This window comes from Myiozetetes cayanensis, unplaced genomic scaffold, assembly GCF_022539395.1.
Source record: "Myiozetetes cayanensis isolate MyiCay16 unplaced genomic scaffold, myiCay2020 scf24, whole genome shotgun sequence".
In the NCBI taxonomy this organism is placed as follows: Eukaryota; Metazoa; Chordata; class Aves; order Passeriformes; family Tyrannidae; genus Myiozetetes; species Myiozetetes cayanensis.
In genome coordinates, this window is record NW_026087456.1 from 95,886 (window position 1) to 111,736 (window position 15,851).

The 15,851-nt window shown below is 39.3% G+C and overlaps 1 protein-coding gene across 1 annotated transcript in view; it reads left to right on the plus strand.

Moving 5' to 3' along the window:
• Positions 1-898: 898 nt before the first annotated feature.
• The window catches only part of MGAT4D (MGAT4 family member D), a 33,355-nt gene continuing 18,402 nt past the window's right edge, over positions 899-15,851 (plus strand). Inside the window, exons 1-4 of the mRNA XM_050320550.1 lie at positions 899-989; positions 10,814-10,975; positions 13,530-13,670; positions 15,444-15,577. Of these exons, the coding sequence (XP_050176507.1) occupies positions 899-989; positions 10,814-10,975; positions 13,530-13,670; positions 15,444-15,577 (528 nt within the window). The remainder of the gene's footprint in view (positions 990-10,813; positions 10,976-13,529; positions 13,671-15,443; positions 15,578-15,851) is intronic.

Genomic DNA, 15,851 nt, shown 5'->3' on the forward strand with positions numbered 1-15,851 from the left:
TGTGTCCCTGTAAGAGGCTCCAGGAATCTTGGTAAATAAGCTATCCCTTCCCTTTATGAACTGTATTATAGAGAATCATAGAATCATAAAATTAACTGGGTTGAAAGAGACCTCAGAGATCATCAAGTCCAACCTTTGATCCAGGGTGTAACAGTGATTAATTTTTTTCTTTGCTTATGGATGAAGACCTGAGAAGGAAAAGAGGTGTGCCTGCCATAATGGAAAGGCACATGTGGGAAGCAAAGTACGATAACTGAAATAAAATATCTTTATCAGTGGACGTTAGACTATCATCAGGTTATATATTTTGCAGCTGCTTGCCCCTAGTTTTTCTTTAAAGGTGAGCTGGAAAGCTTTGGTTGTTTTCCTGACTCTGAGACTGTGCTAAGTGCATGTATTAATTCTACACTACATCTCGGCTCCCTGATACGATCTTGCAAACACATGGCCCATTGGCTTTAAATGAGCAAAATGCTGATAACTACTACGATGTTGCGACTTGGGTTAAAGAGCACCTGCCGAAGTGCTGATCTGAGGCGTTTCTGCGGTGGAAATACAGCCGCAGCCAAGAGGTTTTCCAGTGTGGGTCCGAGCGTCGGGGAGGGCTGATGTTAGCGGAGGGTTTTGCAGCGGGAATTGGCGCTGTCTCCAGTGGGATGGCCCGGCGGCAGGAGGAGCGGGCGTCCCTCCCGACGTGCGCCCGCTGCCCGGGGGACACCGATGCGAGGAGGGAGGGCACTGCGGCCCCGCCTGGCGGGTCAGCGGGGCAGGGCACGGCCGGGCCCCCAAGCGCAGGGGGCGGGCAGGGCAAGGCAGGGCAGTGCGGACACGCCCGTTCCCGCGTTGCCCGGGCGGAGGCGGCGGGGCGGGGGGCGTGCGGGGCAGCGCCCGTCGGGAGATGCGGCTGCGGCACGGGCAGCTCCTGACGGCGCTGTGCCTCGGCGCCGCCTTCCCCCTGCTGTGGTTCGTGGCGTGGCAGGACAGCCGAGGTGAGAGGGAGAGCCGGGGAGCGGACGGGCGGAGGGCGGTGGCGGCACCTGCTGCTGCCGCCCCGCTCTCGGGGGCAGAGCGGCGCTGGGGTCTCTGCCTTGGTGCGCCGGGGCCGCGGGCGGGAGGTCGCCCCATCCACCCCCGGGTCTCGGCAGCCCGTGGAGGGAAGGAGGGGGAACCTCATCCCCTCATCCTTGCTCAGCTCGGCTGGCCGGGTAGCGGCCGTGGTGGCTCCGGGGCTTGGAGGCGTGTAGGGTTAAGGGTGCGGGTGTCGCCTGTTCCCCCGGGTCACAGCTTACCTGCACCCTTACCTGCAAGCTTGCGTAACAGGTTACAGGGTTGCATCCTTGAGTAGTCACACGTGTCCTGTTAAAAGTAAACCCCTAAATTTAGGAGACAATAAAAGATTCCTTTTAATTTTTAAACTTTTTTTTTCCCTAACTCTTTTTTTCTGACTTTTTCTAGCTAGCATCTTGCGTTAAGAGGGGAGGAAAAGTCTAAAAGGTGATTGCTGTAGCTGTTGCTTTTTAAGCGTTTTTCATTTTAATTATGGAGAGCATAGTAGAATTATCCATTCTGCTGTTGTATTTTTGCCTCACGTACAGTCACTTTTCCACGTGTATGTTTCCAGCATTCCAGAATGCAGTGTTCCAGAGAAAAAAACCTGAATTTTTATACTTCATCTATAAATTTTGAAATGACACAATGTCTTTTTAATAGGTTATGTAGGTGGCAGATGCCAGATAGATCTACCAAAAGCCACTTATAAGTTTCACTGAGCTAACATAGGAAAGATGAAGCTGATAGTATTAAAAAAAAAAACAACTCTCCAAAAAGTACATCTAAGGCCTGTAGACATGAATTGTTATGGGTGAGGGGTGGTTGGTTTGGGGTAAGGGAGAGAAAGAATCTTTAGGAACTTCCTATATGCACCTTCCTATATGCACCTTTACAATAGGTCTGGTTTTAAAGATACAGAAGAACTGGAATAAACCAATTAGTAATTCCTGGGATGAACACAACTCCATCTAGCTGTTAATTTGTTTACATTAGTTGTTCCTGTAACAAAGAGAACTGGGAGTAGAGAATTTGGCCCCACAACAGCATATTGAATAAAGTCGAGGCAGTGCTGGTACTCCTGCCTATATGAACTATATGATTGTTAATCTTACAACACTTCATGTTTTTCTCAGTGGCAATCTTGCTAGGAGTGGGGGAGAAATGAATTAAAAGCAGGGTGTGTCTTAAGAAACTAAGATCCAGGAGATGTCAGAAGGAAAGCGTTTGTCCAACCTGCAGCTACTCTCGTATTGTCTTGTGTTTTATGGCTCCTGATAACTGACACTACATTTTCATTTCACTTTCTTGTTGGCCTTTCTCTGATGGCATTCAGTGCTGGGTTGTCTTGCTTTGGTTAGTTTGATTGTTTAGGGTTTTGTTTGTTTATTTTGGGGAAGAGGGATAATATATGTTGTTGTGTATATGTGTTGTGTTTTAACTTTTCTCTTTCTGCAGTTGCCTCCTCCTCCACAGTAAACTGAGTAACTAGTTCCTCTCATATGGTGTAATTTTCCTAATTACTGTTATTATTAGCACCTGTTTTCTTAGTAAACTTTTAACCATTACAAATATAAATATGTAGTGTTCAGAGACATGTTCTCTCAAGCTTGATAAATCTCACAAATGTGTAAATAAAATAGTTAATGTTAGGAACTAAGGGAGGAGGTAACAGCATGTGGTGAATGACTTTGTATTATGTTTATTTCACTGAAATAAACACTTTGTTCACTTTGTTCCCAAGGGGTGTTGGAAGACTAAAGCCTTCTAACTATCCAGAAAACCCCAAGAACAGCCAGCCATATGTTGTTACCTTTTTCCGCAGAGAGAAAAACATTGGGAGCAAACCAACTAATGCTCTATTGTTGTCACAGGGTATTTGTTTAAGAAGGTGGTTTGAAATTAATCTTTTGCTCTGAAAAAAGGCAGATACCTCTGCTTAGATGCTGTTAAAGTTCTGTTCTTCCCTTCTGCGCTGCTGAACTTGCTCTCCACTGATAGGCTTAGAGTGCTACAGCAGTTCCCACTTCTGGTGCATCTCAAACTGCGATGTGTGTTTTCTTTTCTAATACCCTTTTCACTTAGCCCACCTGTTACTGAGAGGCCAAGTACTGCACAGTACTTGTCAGCTCCCACCTCTTTCACTCATTTGTCAAATGTTGTTTTCTGGCTCATTTTCTTCCCCACCTTTGTTAAATGTCCTCTTCAGTTTCCTTCTCTGCTTTGCCCATTGACATGTTTAGGCTCTCTTGATTTTTGACTACAGTTTATCACAGTAAGTAGTCTGTACTATTCCCTCAGGTTTTTATCTAGTTAGTGGTTTCTTGGATTGTAGTGACGTTGGGACAGCAAATAATCTTTGTTGTACAACTAGGATAGGACAGCCTAGCTCAAGGCTAGTGGTTTTGAGTACTTCCATAGTATAAAGAGTACATAAAAGCTCTGTATAATGTTGTTCAGTTTGTCCACAGTCTCAGAGCCTTTCAGCCCTTTTAGCCTTAAGTGTAAGTCAGATATTGGCTCTGTCCTGAATTCTGTGCAAATAAAAAATCAATAGCTAATGCCAATGACCTTATAGTTAAGGTAGTTTGAGAGATTTGAGTTGAAATGTGTTTGCTGTCAATAACAGCAGTAAATAATTGGCTGTTTGGTGCTGCTTCTGACTATTATGTGCAGCCTTAGCATTGACTTGGAGTTGTGAGGCTGAACTGAAGTATGAGCAACTCAAACTGGCATAGTAGGGAAGGTGCTTCCTGCCTCACCCATTCGCTTAAAAATGAAAAATCAGAATGTACCAATGTCATTAGACTTCAGCTATTGTGGATATTATCGTATGTATTTTATCCTTACAAAGATGGTTTTATAGTCACTTTTTCCCATTGTTTTATAAATATAAGCAGAGATTTCATATTAAAAGTGCTGATATTTTTATAGCCAGGAAAAGAAAAATGAGGTAAAAGTAGTTACGAGGGCAGTGACCAAATTTTCAACGAAACCTAAGACTATGTCTAAAGTTATTTGGTGATTTCTTCAGCATCCTCTAGAAAGCTTGCCAACACAGGCTGCTATTAGAGAGTAATCAACTGGACTGTTGCAGCAATGCCTGTTTCATGTCCTGCATGGTTTTGCTGTAAGCTTTTTGGTCCCTCCCCAGGCAAAACCTGTCTGAGGCAAACAGTTTGTGTCTGAGGCTAGAAAAGGTTGTTGTTAGGATGGTGCAGATGTTCCTACTTGTTGTGAAACTGTGTTACAATCTACTTGCTAATTCACCTGACCAAAAATTATTTACTCTCATAGAAACACTCTTCATATAGATTTTTAGTTATGAGGAGTAGTATAGAACCTTCAATATATGTAGTGCTTTCCATATAAATATTAATCCATTTAAAAATCTAAGTGTAAGGAGGTAGTGAATTTTTACCCCACTTGAAAAACAGTAAAGGAGAAGGCAAAAATACATTATAAACTGATTACGAACTTACATAAAGGTTCTTCAGAGGAAACAGTATTCTTGAATAAAAGGAAACTTTGGTGTCTTTGCTGAATAACAGTGAAGTTTTTGTAAGTCACATCTATGAGGTAAATCGTATCATCTCACATGACAGTGAGTCTTCATGTTGCTTTCAGAGGTTACAAAATTAGATCTCTTTGAGTTTACTTGTAAGATGTTGCTGCCCTCTTCACCTGAATTTGTGGGATAATTTATCCAAGTAAATTAAAAGTAAGCTTTGACTGGAATTTAGGAGAAAGTGATGCTGAAATACGATATCACAAGGACCTAGGCATGTTAATACATACATGTTGAGTCAAACATTGTGTAACATGAATTTCTTTAGTTATTCCTTTGAGGTAGTGAGAAGAAGAGAAAAACTGTTCGTACATGATTGCATTCATGGAGGTATATTTAAGGATTATCAAATTGTTTAACGTATAAAATTTTTCTTTGTTTCACAAAACCTTTCATTAGGGGAAGATGTACAAAATGTTAAAGAGGTACTTCTGATTAAAGTAGTTCTTTATTCAGCTGAAATACAGTAATGCACGTGCTATCCCAAACAACTGATTACACATTTGTTTCCAGTAATCTTCTACCCATGGTGTGATGCTTTGTTTCAGCTGGCCCACCTCTGCTCCTGCTGTGCAGCCAAGTGCAGGTCATTTGTGATGGAGTTCTTTGCAGGTTTCCTGTCCAGACCCAACTGGCACACTCTGGCTCAAATCTTCAATTAAATAGGGGCATATTGACAGATTTGATAAGGAGTCTTGAATTACACCATTCTCATTTCAGCCAGCATAGCTTATCCAGATTAGTGTGCAGAAGCCAATTTTCCTGCCTTCTCCAGGACTGCTAGGCTACTATTTTTCCCAGTTGTCCCAGCTGACTGGTAGGCTACATCTTCCCTTTATGTGTACATTTCCTTCCAGTGGCACTGAGAGCATACAGAGGTTATTGCACATCCAGATGTTGCCCCAACATGCAGTCAGGATGTGGCTGAAATGCACAGGGTGATAAGGGAAGAGTTTTTGCAGTCCATCAATTGCTTACTCAGTTTCTTTGCATAGTTCTGCATTTAGGCATTTAAAAAAACCCCAACATACAACAGCCTCAAATGGAACTTAAAACTTAGTATTTCTTGATCCAAAATTTTATATCAAAATTCATATCCAAGACTTAAAGAAGCTGTGTAGTTTTACTGGCTTCTATATGTATAGTTTACTGGACAAAGAGTCTGATGCTTCTTGTAGTTACTTCGGGTAGGACAGTGCCTAAAGAGTAGAGCAACTGAGTCATGAATCCTGTGATACAAAATGAGGGTAGTTACTATTGGTTTTCATAGAAAAAGGGATAAGGGAGCATTTCAGACCTCCCTTTGTCTCATCACAACCTGTACTTAAACAAGTGTTTGCACTTTCCCAGTGTTGTACACTGAGTCTTGAGGAACACAATTTTATCTAGAAATACTTCAGTTAGTGGCTGGGCATTTAATTAGGTGTGTGTATAATTGATTAATTGTTGCTACATCAAGCAGAGAAGTAAAAATGTTTAAAATATCAACCAGAATAAAGGAATAGCCGTTGCTTGAAGTGAATGAGTACCATTTTAAAACCAAAATGTACCAATTATGGCCAAACACCATGCAATATCCATTCATTTTCTCTATTTTTCCACTTCTTTTAGTATTGCTTTTGTATATGGTGATGTTCTGACTGAATGTTTTAAGATCACTTTTCACTACATTCTAATATAGGAAAAGACCTGGATCTCAAATGAGGATTGTTTGCAAACATCTAGGAAAATATTAGAGCTTAAGTTGTATTTTCTTTAAAAGAACTTTATTTGCTGCTAAACTACTTTCAATTAGATACATCATGCAAATGGTTCAGTAAAAATTATTCTATGCCAAACCCAATAGATAGTCCGTGTTCATTAGATAATTGTATGTGTTTTCAAAATTCAGTTATAAACTTTGATCTGCCTTTATCTTTGTAAGGTGTGTGTTTTTTTAAATACTGAAAAGCATTCTGATTCTCTTCCTAGTATGCCCTTTATGGGCACAGAGGAACCTTAACTCCCGCCCTTTGCCCCAAATTGCTGGCACAGTTTTTTTCTTTGATGTCACTGGACGTTAAACCTAATGGGTGAATGTACCTGGTGCAGGTGAAGCAGCTTCAGACTTTATAGTAGTTTTTCTTGGCTGTCTCTAACGCCTTGGAAGACATAAATAGTATTGTAAGGCTATAAAGAAAATATTTAAAGATAATGCACATTGTTGAATTTAAGTGTTTGCATTAAGAACTGGCTGTTCTAACCCAAGACAGAGGCATTGTTTGGGGAATTTCTTTTCCTTCCTTACTCTGAGAGAAGAAAACCTGAGCTTGCAAAAGCGTGTAACAAGGTTCAGAAAGGTCTCTCCATTTAAGATCAGTTACGGGGAGATAACAAACTGCTATGATTAGTACAATTAAACCTCAATGGTTTAATACGCTTCATTAGCCTAAACAGTGAACAGTGAGTCCAAGCATAGAGTATGATATGAAGTTTTACAGTTAGTGTGCTTATATAATTTTCTTTTAAGGAGGTCATTAACCAAAATTCATTTTCTAAAAGAAAGAGTCTTTAAGTAGGATAAACCGTGTAGCGTGTAATCAAGAAATAAGAACAAGACTCCCTGATAGGCTTTGGAGTGCTTTCTTCCCTCCTTTATGCCACTCCCCATTTTCTTTCCATTTTCTTTTCTCTTTGAATGCTAGGAGGAGATAGTTTTGAATTGTTCCACAGCTCTTAAATATTGCCAGAAATAATTAATGAAACTCTGAGCACTTATGATGATAGAGGAAGTGTGTGCGTGTGAAGCAAAGAGAAATAATCAGTCAGCTTTTAGAATAAGTATTTCCTTTAGAGATTAGTATTGTTTCTAAACAGTTTCAATTTCCCTGCAGGAAGTATATATATGGATGCATTAGGAGATGACACAAGATTGCATTTAAAACCATTTTAAGTGTTGCTTTCTGAGCATTACAGTAGCCATAAGAATATATGAAAGTGTGTAGTTGATAGAGGAAATGCTACCGTAGAGCTAAAAATTCATTGCGAGAGCTTTGAGTGCTATCACTGGTTGTCTGGTTGCTGGCTGGGTCCTTTTTTCCTCCCATGGCTAGCAGCTCACCAAGCCTTTACCTTCATTTGCTTTTTGTGTTTTTGCCATAGAACCTCATCTCGCTATTTTCTGCTTTTCTTCTGGCGTTCCTTGTTGCCGATAGAACCGTTGGTAGACAAGGCATTACCACATCAGGCTATTGCTGGGCACAGTGTGTTTCATGATATGTCCAAAGCTGCTTTTCCCTGGCCCTCCCTGTCAGAGAGTTGTACTTGTAAAAACACCCTTTGTCTTTCTAAGCAATCTGTTGCAAGCACCTGTTTTACTTCTGTGTAGAAAAGAGCAACATTTTACAGACACACACACACACAGTTCATTTAAACCTAATGACTGTTCAAATAATTAGAGTATTTAGCTTCATACTGCTTTCAAAACACACATTTTTTGTCAAGAGTTTAGTAATAGTACTGGTCATTTACATGTGCTCTAGTAACACTTAGACCATTTCATGTTCTATTTCCAACTATATATTTTTCTAATAAATTCATCCTTTGCTAAGGGTGAGTGAATATTATGTTGCTTTTGTCAAATCCTTGCTTCCTCAGCTATCAAAATCAAGTGAGATAAGTGATTACTAAAGAGTCTTGCTCTCCTAACTGAACAGAGGTTTCTATTCTGAAAGACTCGAAAGTGTAATTTACTGGCCTGAAGAAATAGATAAGGCTGATTTACAAATACCATCTTCTCTAGGTGCACTCAGTGATAGTTGTGTATTGGCCTTTTATTTGCCAGAGGTGTCTGTGATATTTTGGTAGGCTCACCTGTAAGTATGCAAATAAAACTATAATTGCTTGGTGCTTGCCAAAATGTCAGCATAATAGTGATACCCACGGTTTTGAGTCACACTGACATGCGTAGCTGAAAGAATTGTGAAGAAGCTGACTATGATGCTATAATTCATCTATAATTTCTTTACTGATTCCTTCTATAATGCAGTTGTACTGAGGGGAATTTTAACTTGGTTTGGCAAAATCTTATGCTACTGCAGCACTGGAAATGTCAATGGAACAATACTTTTCAGCATTTAATTATAAAGCACTTCCATTACAAAATGATCGATTCCATTTTCAGAAGCAATAAGTTGCATCCTGTGATAGCATGTATTTATCCAAAGGTTGTGGGCTTGCTCTTTGTTGTTCGCATCTTCCCAGGAGCATGTGGAACTTTACTGCAAGTTAAGCCTCCACTTTTTCTTGGTGCTTTTATTAGCTAACTCCTAATAAAGGCAATTGGAAATTAAAGAAAAATGCACACTCATTACTATATCTAGTTTACACCTTTGAATTAGTCTTGAAATTGCAAGATACATCTCCACCATGTTTATATGTGTTGATGTTCTATCTGGGATCACTTTCTTGCTATGAAAACAGTCTAATGAATATCTGTCGGTCACCTAAATCACCTTAAACCTTCTGTTATCATTTTATTCATATACGTTCTAAAGAAAAAAAGCTAAAGGTTGGATTTGGATTATGGCATTGGAAACACAGCTACCAAAGCAAAGCATAAATAAGAAAGTGCATTCCCATTTGGTAGTTGATGAAAGGGATCTTTCTTAGGTGTTCCAATAATTTTGTTCTTTGGGCCTCTGTAGTCTGATGCCTCATCAGAGGTTTCTGTTGAAAATCTATTTTAATCTATTTTAAGTTGTTTAAAGGCAAACACCGAATCTGTTTTGACCTTTTTTTGACCATTTTTTAATTTTTAATTTATTCACTGAGTTTTTTTAGGGAAGCCGACTTCAGTAAAGTAGGACTTCCTTGTTGCATGCAGCTGAAATAATCCAGTTTTCCCCTTCCTTCAGCGATGCTGATTTTACATTTATAGCTGCATAGTACTGAATAATCATAGATAAGAATGACTTTCTTGCAAGTCAAAACATTTTTAGGAGTGTCAGAGAATTTTAGGAAGCATTCATTTTATGGGCATTTTTTTTAACTACTTTCTTCATAGATGTTTTTAAACTTCGGAGTCTTCAAATCATAAATTTAATTATTAAGCACTTCTGTTTACTGCAAATAAAAGCCCTTGTTTATCGAAAATGCAAATTAATTCCAGTTTGAAATGCCTCTGCAAATCCTCGCAAATTTGTATTACCTGTGCGTTTTGACCTTAGTTTCTTTTACAGGCTAGAATTCCTGGGAATTCACTTGTCCAGAGAGACAATGGTGGGTCCTAGAAAATGAGGCATGCCACAGACGGGACTCAGCACAGTCCACAAATAGTATGGGAGAAGTGTCTAAATAACAGCATTTACTAAAAAAAACCCCAAGCAACCAAACCAATAAAAGAAGCAGCATTACAAAACATTTTCAAACGAATCAGGAGTCCCCTTCTACTTTCTTTACTCTCTGTTGTGAAGTGGGTGACATCATTGAAGTGTAACGTTATATTAATTTTAATAAGCCTCACAAGCTTTGTTCATATGACAATGAGGCAGTGAATGCTCCACAAGGTGAAAGTCTTGTATACCATCTGTGATAACTGAGTTCTGACATCACCTGCCTCTTGGGAAGGTGGATCTTCTTTAAACATAACGTTGGTGTTATCCTAGAATACTGTGTAGAACGGCAGAGGTGTGTGATAACTGTGACCAAGTACAGCGTTTCTAATGTTGATGTAATTGTAGAGTATTTAATCAAAGGTGGGCTCTATATTATGAAGGTATCCTTTGTGCCTGAGCAGAGTTTTTATCTAATTAAATATATATATCTCCACATTTTAGTCTTAATAGTGTTTGGTAAAAAATACAAGCTGTTACATAATTATACTTTCCAGCATGAAAAGGGTCATCAAGACTTGTCGCTTGGTGAAAAACATTGTTTGCTTTACCAGATAGCATCTTCCCCTGCAACTCACAGACTTTCAGTGACTTTTTCCTTATTGTAGATTTCTTATTCTTGGTTTTGTCTTCAATGAAAGCCTTTATGCAGCTGTGCTCCCTAAACTCTGCCTTCTTAACACTCTTCTGGACTTCTTCTCATGAATAAACTTTATTATTGTTTATACACTTCTGGCGATGTCATCTTCTGGACTTTCTCCTTCTCTTTAGCTTTATTCCATGATCTAAATCACCTCTTTGAAAAGAAATTATGTTCTCACTGCAGGAAATGACTTAGACACGTATGAAACCCAGTTTCTGGAACTTCGACAAAGACTACTGTATGCTGAAAAGGAAAATAGAAGAAGATCACACGAACTGAGCAGTGCCCTCGATGAAGTTAAACGTATAGTTGCAAGACAAGTGAACTTGACAACAAATCATACAGGTCTGTATGTTTAAAAATGTACTGTCTTAACAGCTCAGTTTTATGTGCTCACGTTTATAACAGGTGTGGGGAGAAAAATCATTCGATTATATCAGCGTTAAGTAGAGGGTTCTACTTTTAAAGAAAAGGCTGGGGGAGTAATTCCTGTTTGAAATACCTCTGCAAATCCTCACAAATTTGTATTACCTGTGCACTTTAAACAGGATTTTATGATTGGTTAGTAGCTGATCAAATAAGGATATAAATAAAAGGGGGCACACTGGGCTGCAGCGGTGTCATAGTGCCAAAGCCATTTATATTGCTGATCGAGATTCTTACAGCCCTCATCCCTCTCTTGCTGCCAAGTACACAGCACTGAATATGCTATTTTTACCAGCTTTTACTGTGCCAGTACACCCTGATAAAAAGAGGGCCGTGTCTGACCTGGAAGGCAGGTACACCTGCTCAGATGTTCCACAGTTTCAGGTGGAGTGACTTTCTGGAGGGGCATGTGTGGGTGTGCAGCCTCATGCCGGCAGGCACGCCACATACGTGTTTGCCTGAACCCAGGAGCTGGAAAGCCCCATGAGGACTTGCTGACTAGATACAGCCCAAGAGTGTTCCTGCTAGAATTCATCTTGCAAGTAGTTGATAATCACAGGGAAAATGTGAATGCTTGTAAGTGTTGCCAAATAGAACTTTTATTTGGGGGGAGAGGGGTAGGGCATGTCTCCACCCCTTTTTTGTGTGTGTTTTTTGGGGGGGCCTTCCCATGGTTTAATCGAACTTCTCAGTTACTTTGCCTTACAGACTGTTGTACATCTCCATCTATCTGCACACTGTAGCTGCTTACAATAGATTGACAGTTTGATCCTGTCCCCTAAAATAAGTGATGCAGTTGTGCAGGATCAGCCTTCTTCCCATGTTCAGATTGAAAGAGCTACTAGAAGAACTACTTCCCTGGGGAGAGAAGGGAAACTAGAAGAGGCATCTCTGTGCTGGAGACATTTTACAGTACACCCCAACTACAGAAAGAATCTGGTGATACTGAAAACTGCCATCTAAAAATCCTTATTTGCACTGAGTACAGTGGGCTGGTAATCAGATTAAAATAAGGAATTAACCAGGACTGTTACAGGGGAAGAAGGAACAAGGTGCATTTCTTCTTTGTATAGTCAGATTTGTTTCTCACCTGTTCTTCCCTGCCAATTCAGTGGGACTGTTCAGATATGCATAAACAAACAGCTCAGTGTTGACAGGATTGTGGTCTCACAAGCTTTAGAATAGAGCCACGTTGGCAGCCACCAGTAGCCCCACATACTATGGGCAAACAGTTATTGCCAAAAGCACATAATAGCAGGAGAGGAGAGCTCAAGTTCCCCTTCCCTCTTCATTCACATTGGAGCCAGCTGAAAGTATTACAGCTGTGAGTTCACAGGATTTAAAGCAGAAGTTTCTTAAAATCACTGAATAATTTTCCTTTTGTTTTTACTTGCCCTTCTGCTTCTCATTCCAGCCAAATTTTATTGTACAACGAGAATGAAAAGGTTTCTAAGCAGCAAAACTCCTGTATATTTAATGGTAAAACAGAGTGAGAGGAGTTGTGGGTCTCTCATACACAAACGTCTGGACATTATAAATACATATATACATATATATATATATGTGGTTGTTTGGGATTTTTATAAACTGTTTTTTGTAGGGTTGGGAGTCTCTGAGTCCTAATTTTCAGTGGGAATACCTCTTGGAATTTGAAAAACTTAAAATATTGCCCATTCAGTAAGGCTCTGTCTTTGTTGATCTAAGCTGAGTGAATAAGGCTGATGGTTGTTTGTGAGACTTGTATGTCAGTTTGAAGGGTGGTAAATTTTGGGAATTATCTTAGATATATTTTTTAGGAAAAGTAATTTTCCATCCAAGTCAATAGACCTTCTGTTGCTTTCATCTTTATTTTAAACCAGTAAAGAAAAAAGATTTCTCTTACCTACTACAGTCTTTGCTTTCTTGAATACTTTCTGAAGGCCTGGATAGGGTTTCTTTTTGCCATAGGACTTTTTAGAACCTGAGAACTTCTCTTTGAGCCTTGAGAATCACCATGTGTTATATTTTAGGGAAAGCATTTAAATTTATTAAGTAATTAAGGAAATTATTATACAGAATCTGTGTTTCTTTTAGTTTAAAAAATTGCTTGCCAACAATGTAAAACAAAAACAAGACAGTTTTTTTTACTGCTGCCTTTAAAATTACTGCTAATTGTGTTGTAAGGTGGCTCAGTCCTGCAAGTGTTTAGTCATAAGGAATTGTGTACTGAGTTCCCAGGTTATTCAAGCTTGGAGTTCTGGAGCATCACCTGGGTGGCAGGAAATTGTACTGGGCAATTCTCAGTTTAATATAGTGTAATATATATGACATAAAATCACTTCTGAGGAATAGTTCTGATTTAATAACCTTGTGTGTGGTAATCTGCCAGTGCTCAGTTGAGCAAAACAGTTGGGGAAAAAAAAAAAGGCTTCACTGCTGAATTTTTACTTTGTGTGTATGTGTGGTTTGTTGTTTTTTTTTTTTTTTTTCTAAGATGATACGAAGTTGAACGTGTTAAACCTCCCAAGAAAACTCCCCATGCATCTCACAAACGTGCACTACTATCTACCTCACCTTCGAGAATATGAAGATGGAATTTTCCCAAATGTTATTTTTGGGCAGCAGAGAACTGGAGGTGGGAAATTTGGTTTGGCATATATTTTCTACGTGTCTGTATTTTATACTAAATTCTAGCAATGAAGCATACTCAAAAGTTTGGAGTGGCTCTTCTCCCTTAACTTTATAATGTTGCCAATCTGAATTAATTTTAATGGGGATTGCAAAAGTACTCACCCCTATTTAAAGTCTTTACCTCAGAGTATTATGAAAAGCTTTTAAAATTTCAAGAAAAACACTCATAATTGAAAAACAATATTATTTTTTGTTTTGATCATATGTTCTTATGGCTAAGATGCATTAGCTGACATTTTTCCCCCACAAAATTAGTAAGAATGAAGAAGCCAAGGTGAATTTTTAATGCAGTCAGTTTGCCAGTGTAAGAAGCAAATGGAAAGATGATGTGACAATTTAAAGGACGTTAAGATATCTTCAGTGTAATTTTTCATCCACATGAGAAATCAGCTGACACCTGCAGAAATCATAATGAATTTCACTGAACTACAATACAAGTTATAGAGTTACATCTTCTCTTAACGGTCATGTCGCAGGTAAAAGGAGTATTCAGAATAGTAAGCAAAGAAGGAACTAGTCAACCATTTTGCTGAGTTTTGTATTTTGTTGAAATTTTGACTTTTCTCTAGGGTGATTTTAAATAAAGAAACACTTGGCAGCACTTTTGATTTAACTAAAAAACCCCAAACCCTTGGCCATGCCTATGACAATGGATAACTTTCTACAGACTTCTCATTAGTAGGTGTACAACAATTAGCTGTATCAATGTGATCCTGTGTTGTAGTTCTCACCCAAGTGCCCATAGATCAGTGTCACTAGTAAAAGAATGCTCCGTGTTTAATTTTTTTTTTATTTGTACATGAAAATCACAATAGCAAGACTGCAGTTTAATAAGGACAGGTTGACCTCCAGTGTGTAAAACCCCAGTGGTTTAGCAGGATATATGCTGGGAAGGAACACTGGAACTTTGGCATTTTTGAGCTGACACTCTGGCATGGATATTAAAGTCTGGTGCATATCGCTAGTTGCACCTACTCCATTCTTTTAAAATCTGCTGCTTCCTTACCAGCCTCCTCAGGTTTTGGTGAATAGAAATCATCTGCAAGTACTAAGGTTCCATAGGTTTACTGAGCTATGTTTTGCCACTGATTTAGGTAATGCCTGTATGTATCCTGCAGATGCATCCTGCATGCAGTCTGATGTAATACAGCATAGGTTTGGTGCTAGTGGAACCTTTGCCAGAGATAATTTCAGCTCTTAATAACAATATCTAAGTTCTTTCTTCTTAGTACTGATTCTATGAAAGCCATTGATGCATATCAATCAAACTGCTCAGCAAGATGTTTGAATTTGATTCCTTCTGAGATACATACACAGTATTCACTTCCTGTGAGAGCCTGCTCACTAGAACAGTTTTGATTTAACCCTTGCCACTTAGATCTCCAACTCCAAAGCAAGAGTTACCAGTTATTTTGCAATACTCACTTTTGAAACTCAGTAGCAGGCCCCTATGTGTTTGCCAGAGTTAGTAGTATCCCCAAGTTCTAAAATGTTGATAGTCTACACAATGTAAACCTGGTGCTTATAACATGCACATGGGGGTGTCTAACCTAAACTTAGCTGGAGGTGTCTCTCCCTCCAGGTAATAAAGCAAATGCTGTCACAGTGCTAAGGGAATACTGACTGTCACCAAATGTCATGGTCACATCAAAATTAAAATGTGATTTCAATTTCCTTTACTTAAAATTACATGGCTTGAGGCCTTCTCTCCTTGCAGTCTCACTGGTGATGGGTATTCCTACTGTGAAAAGGGAAAAGAAAAATTACCTGATTAATACACTGCATTCCCTGCTGCATGGACTTTCTGAAGAGCAAAAGGAGGACTGTGTAATAATCATCTTTGTAGCAGAGGTAAGTTTGCATGGAAAGGTGCAGTGTGCTGATAGCAAGGCAATATGGAGATTTATGTCTTAGTGTAGTAATGCAGGAGAGGCTGTAAAATACTGTTCAATAGGCCTTTGGGAGAGGTTTCTTCAGGCCTGGAGGAGATGGTGAGCAGCTGGTGCCTTAGTGTTCATATGTGGAAAAAACCCTGTTAACTCAGATGATCGAAGGGTAACAAGCCACATTACATTTATGGAAACAGTTGTTGAGTCAGATTTTTCAATAAAACCATATGAACTCA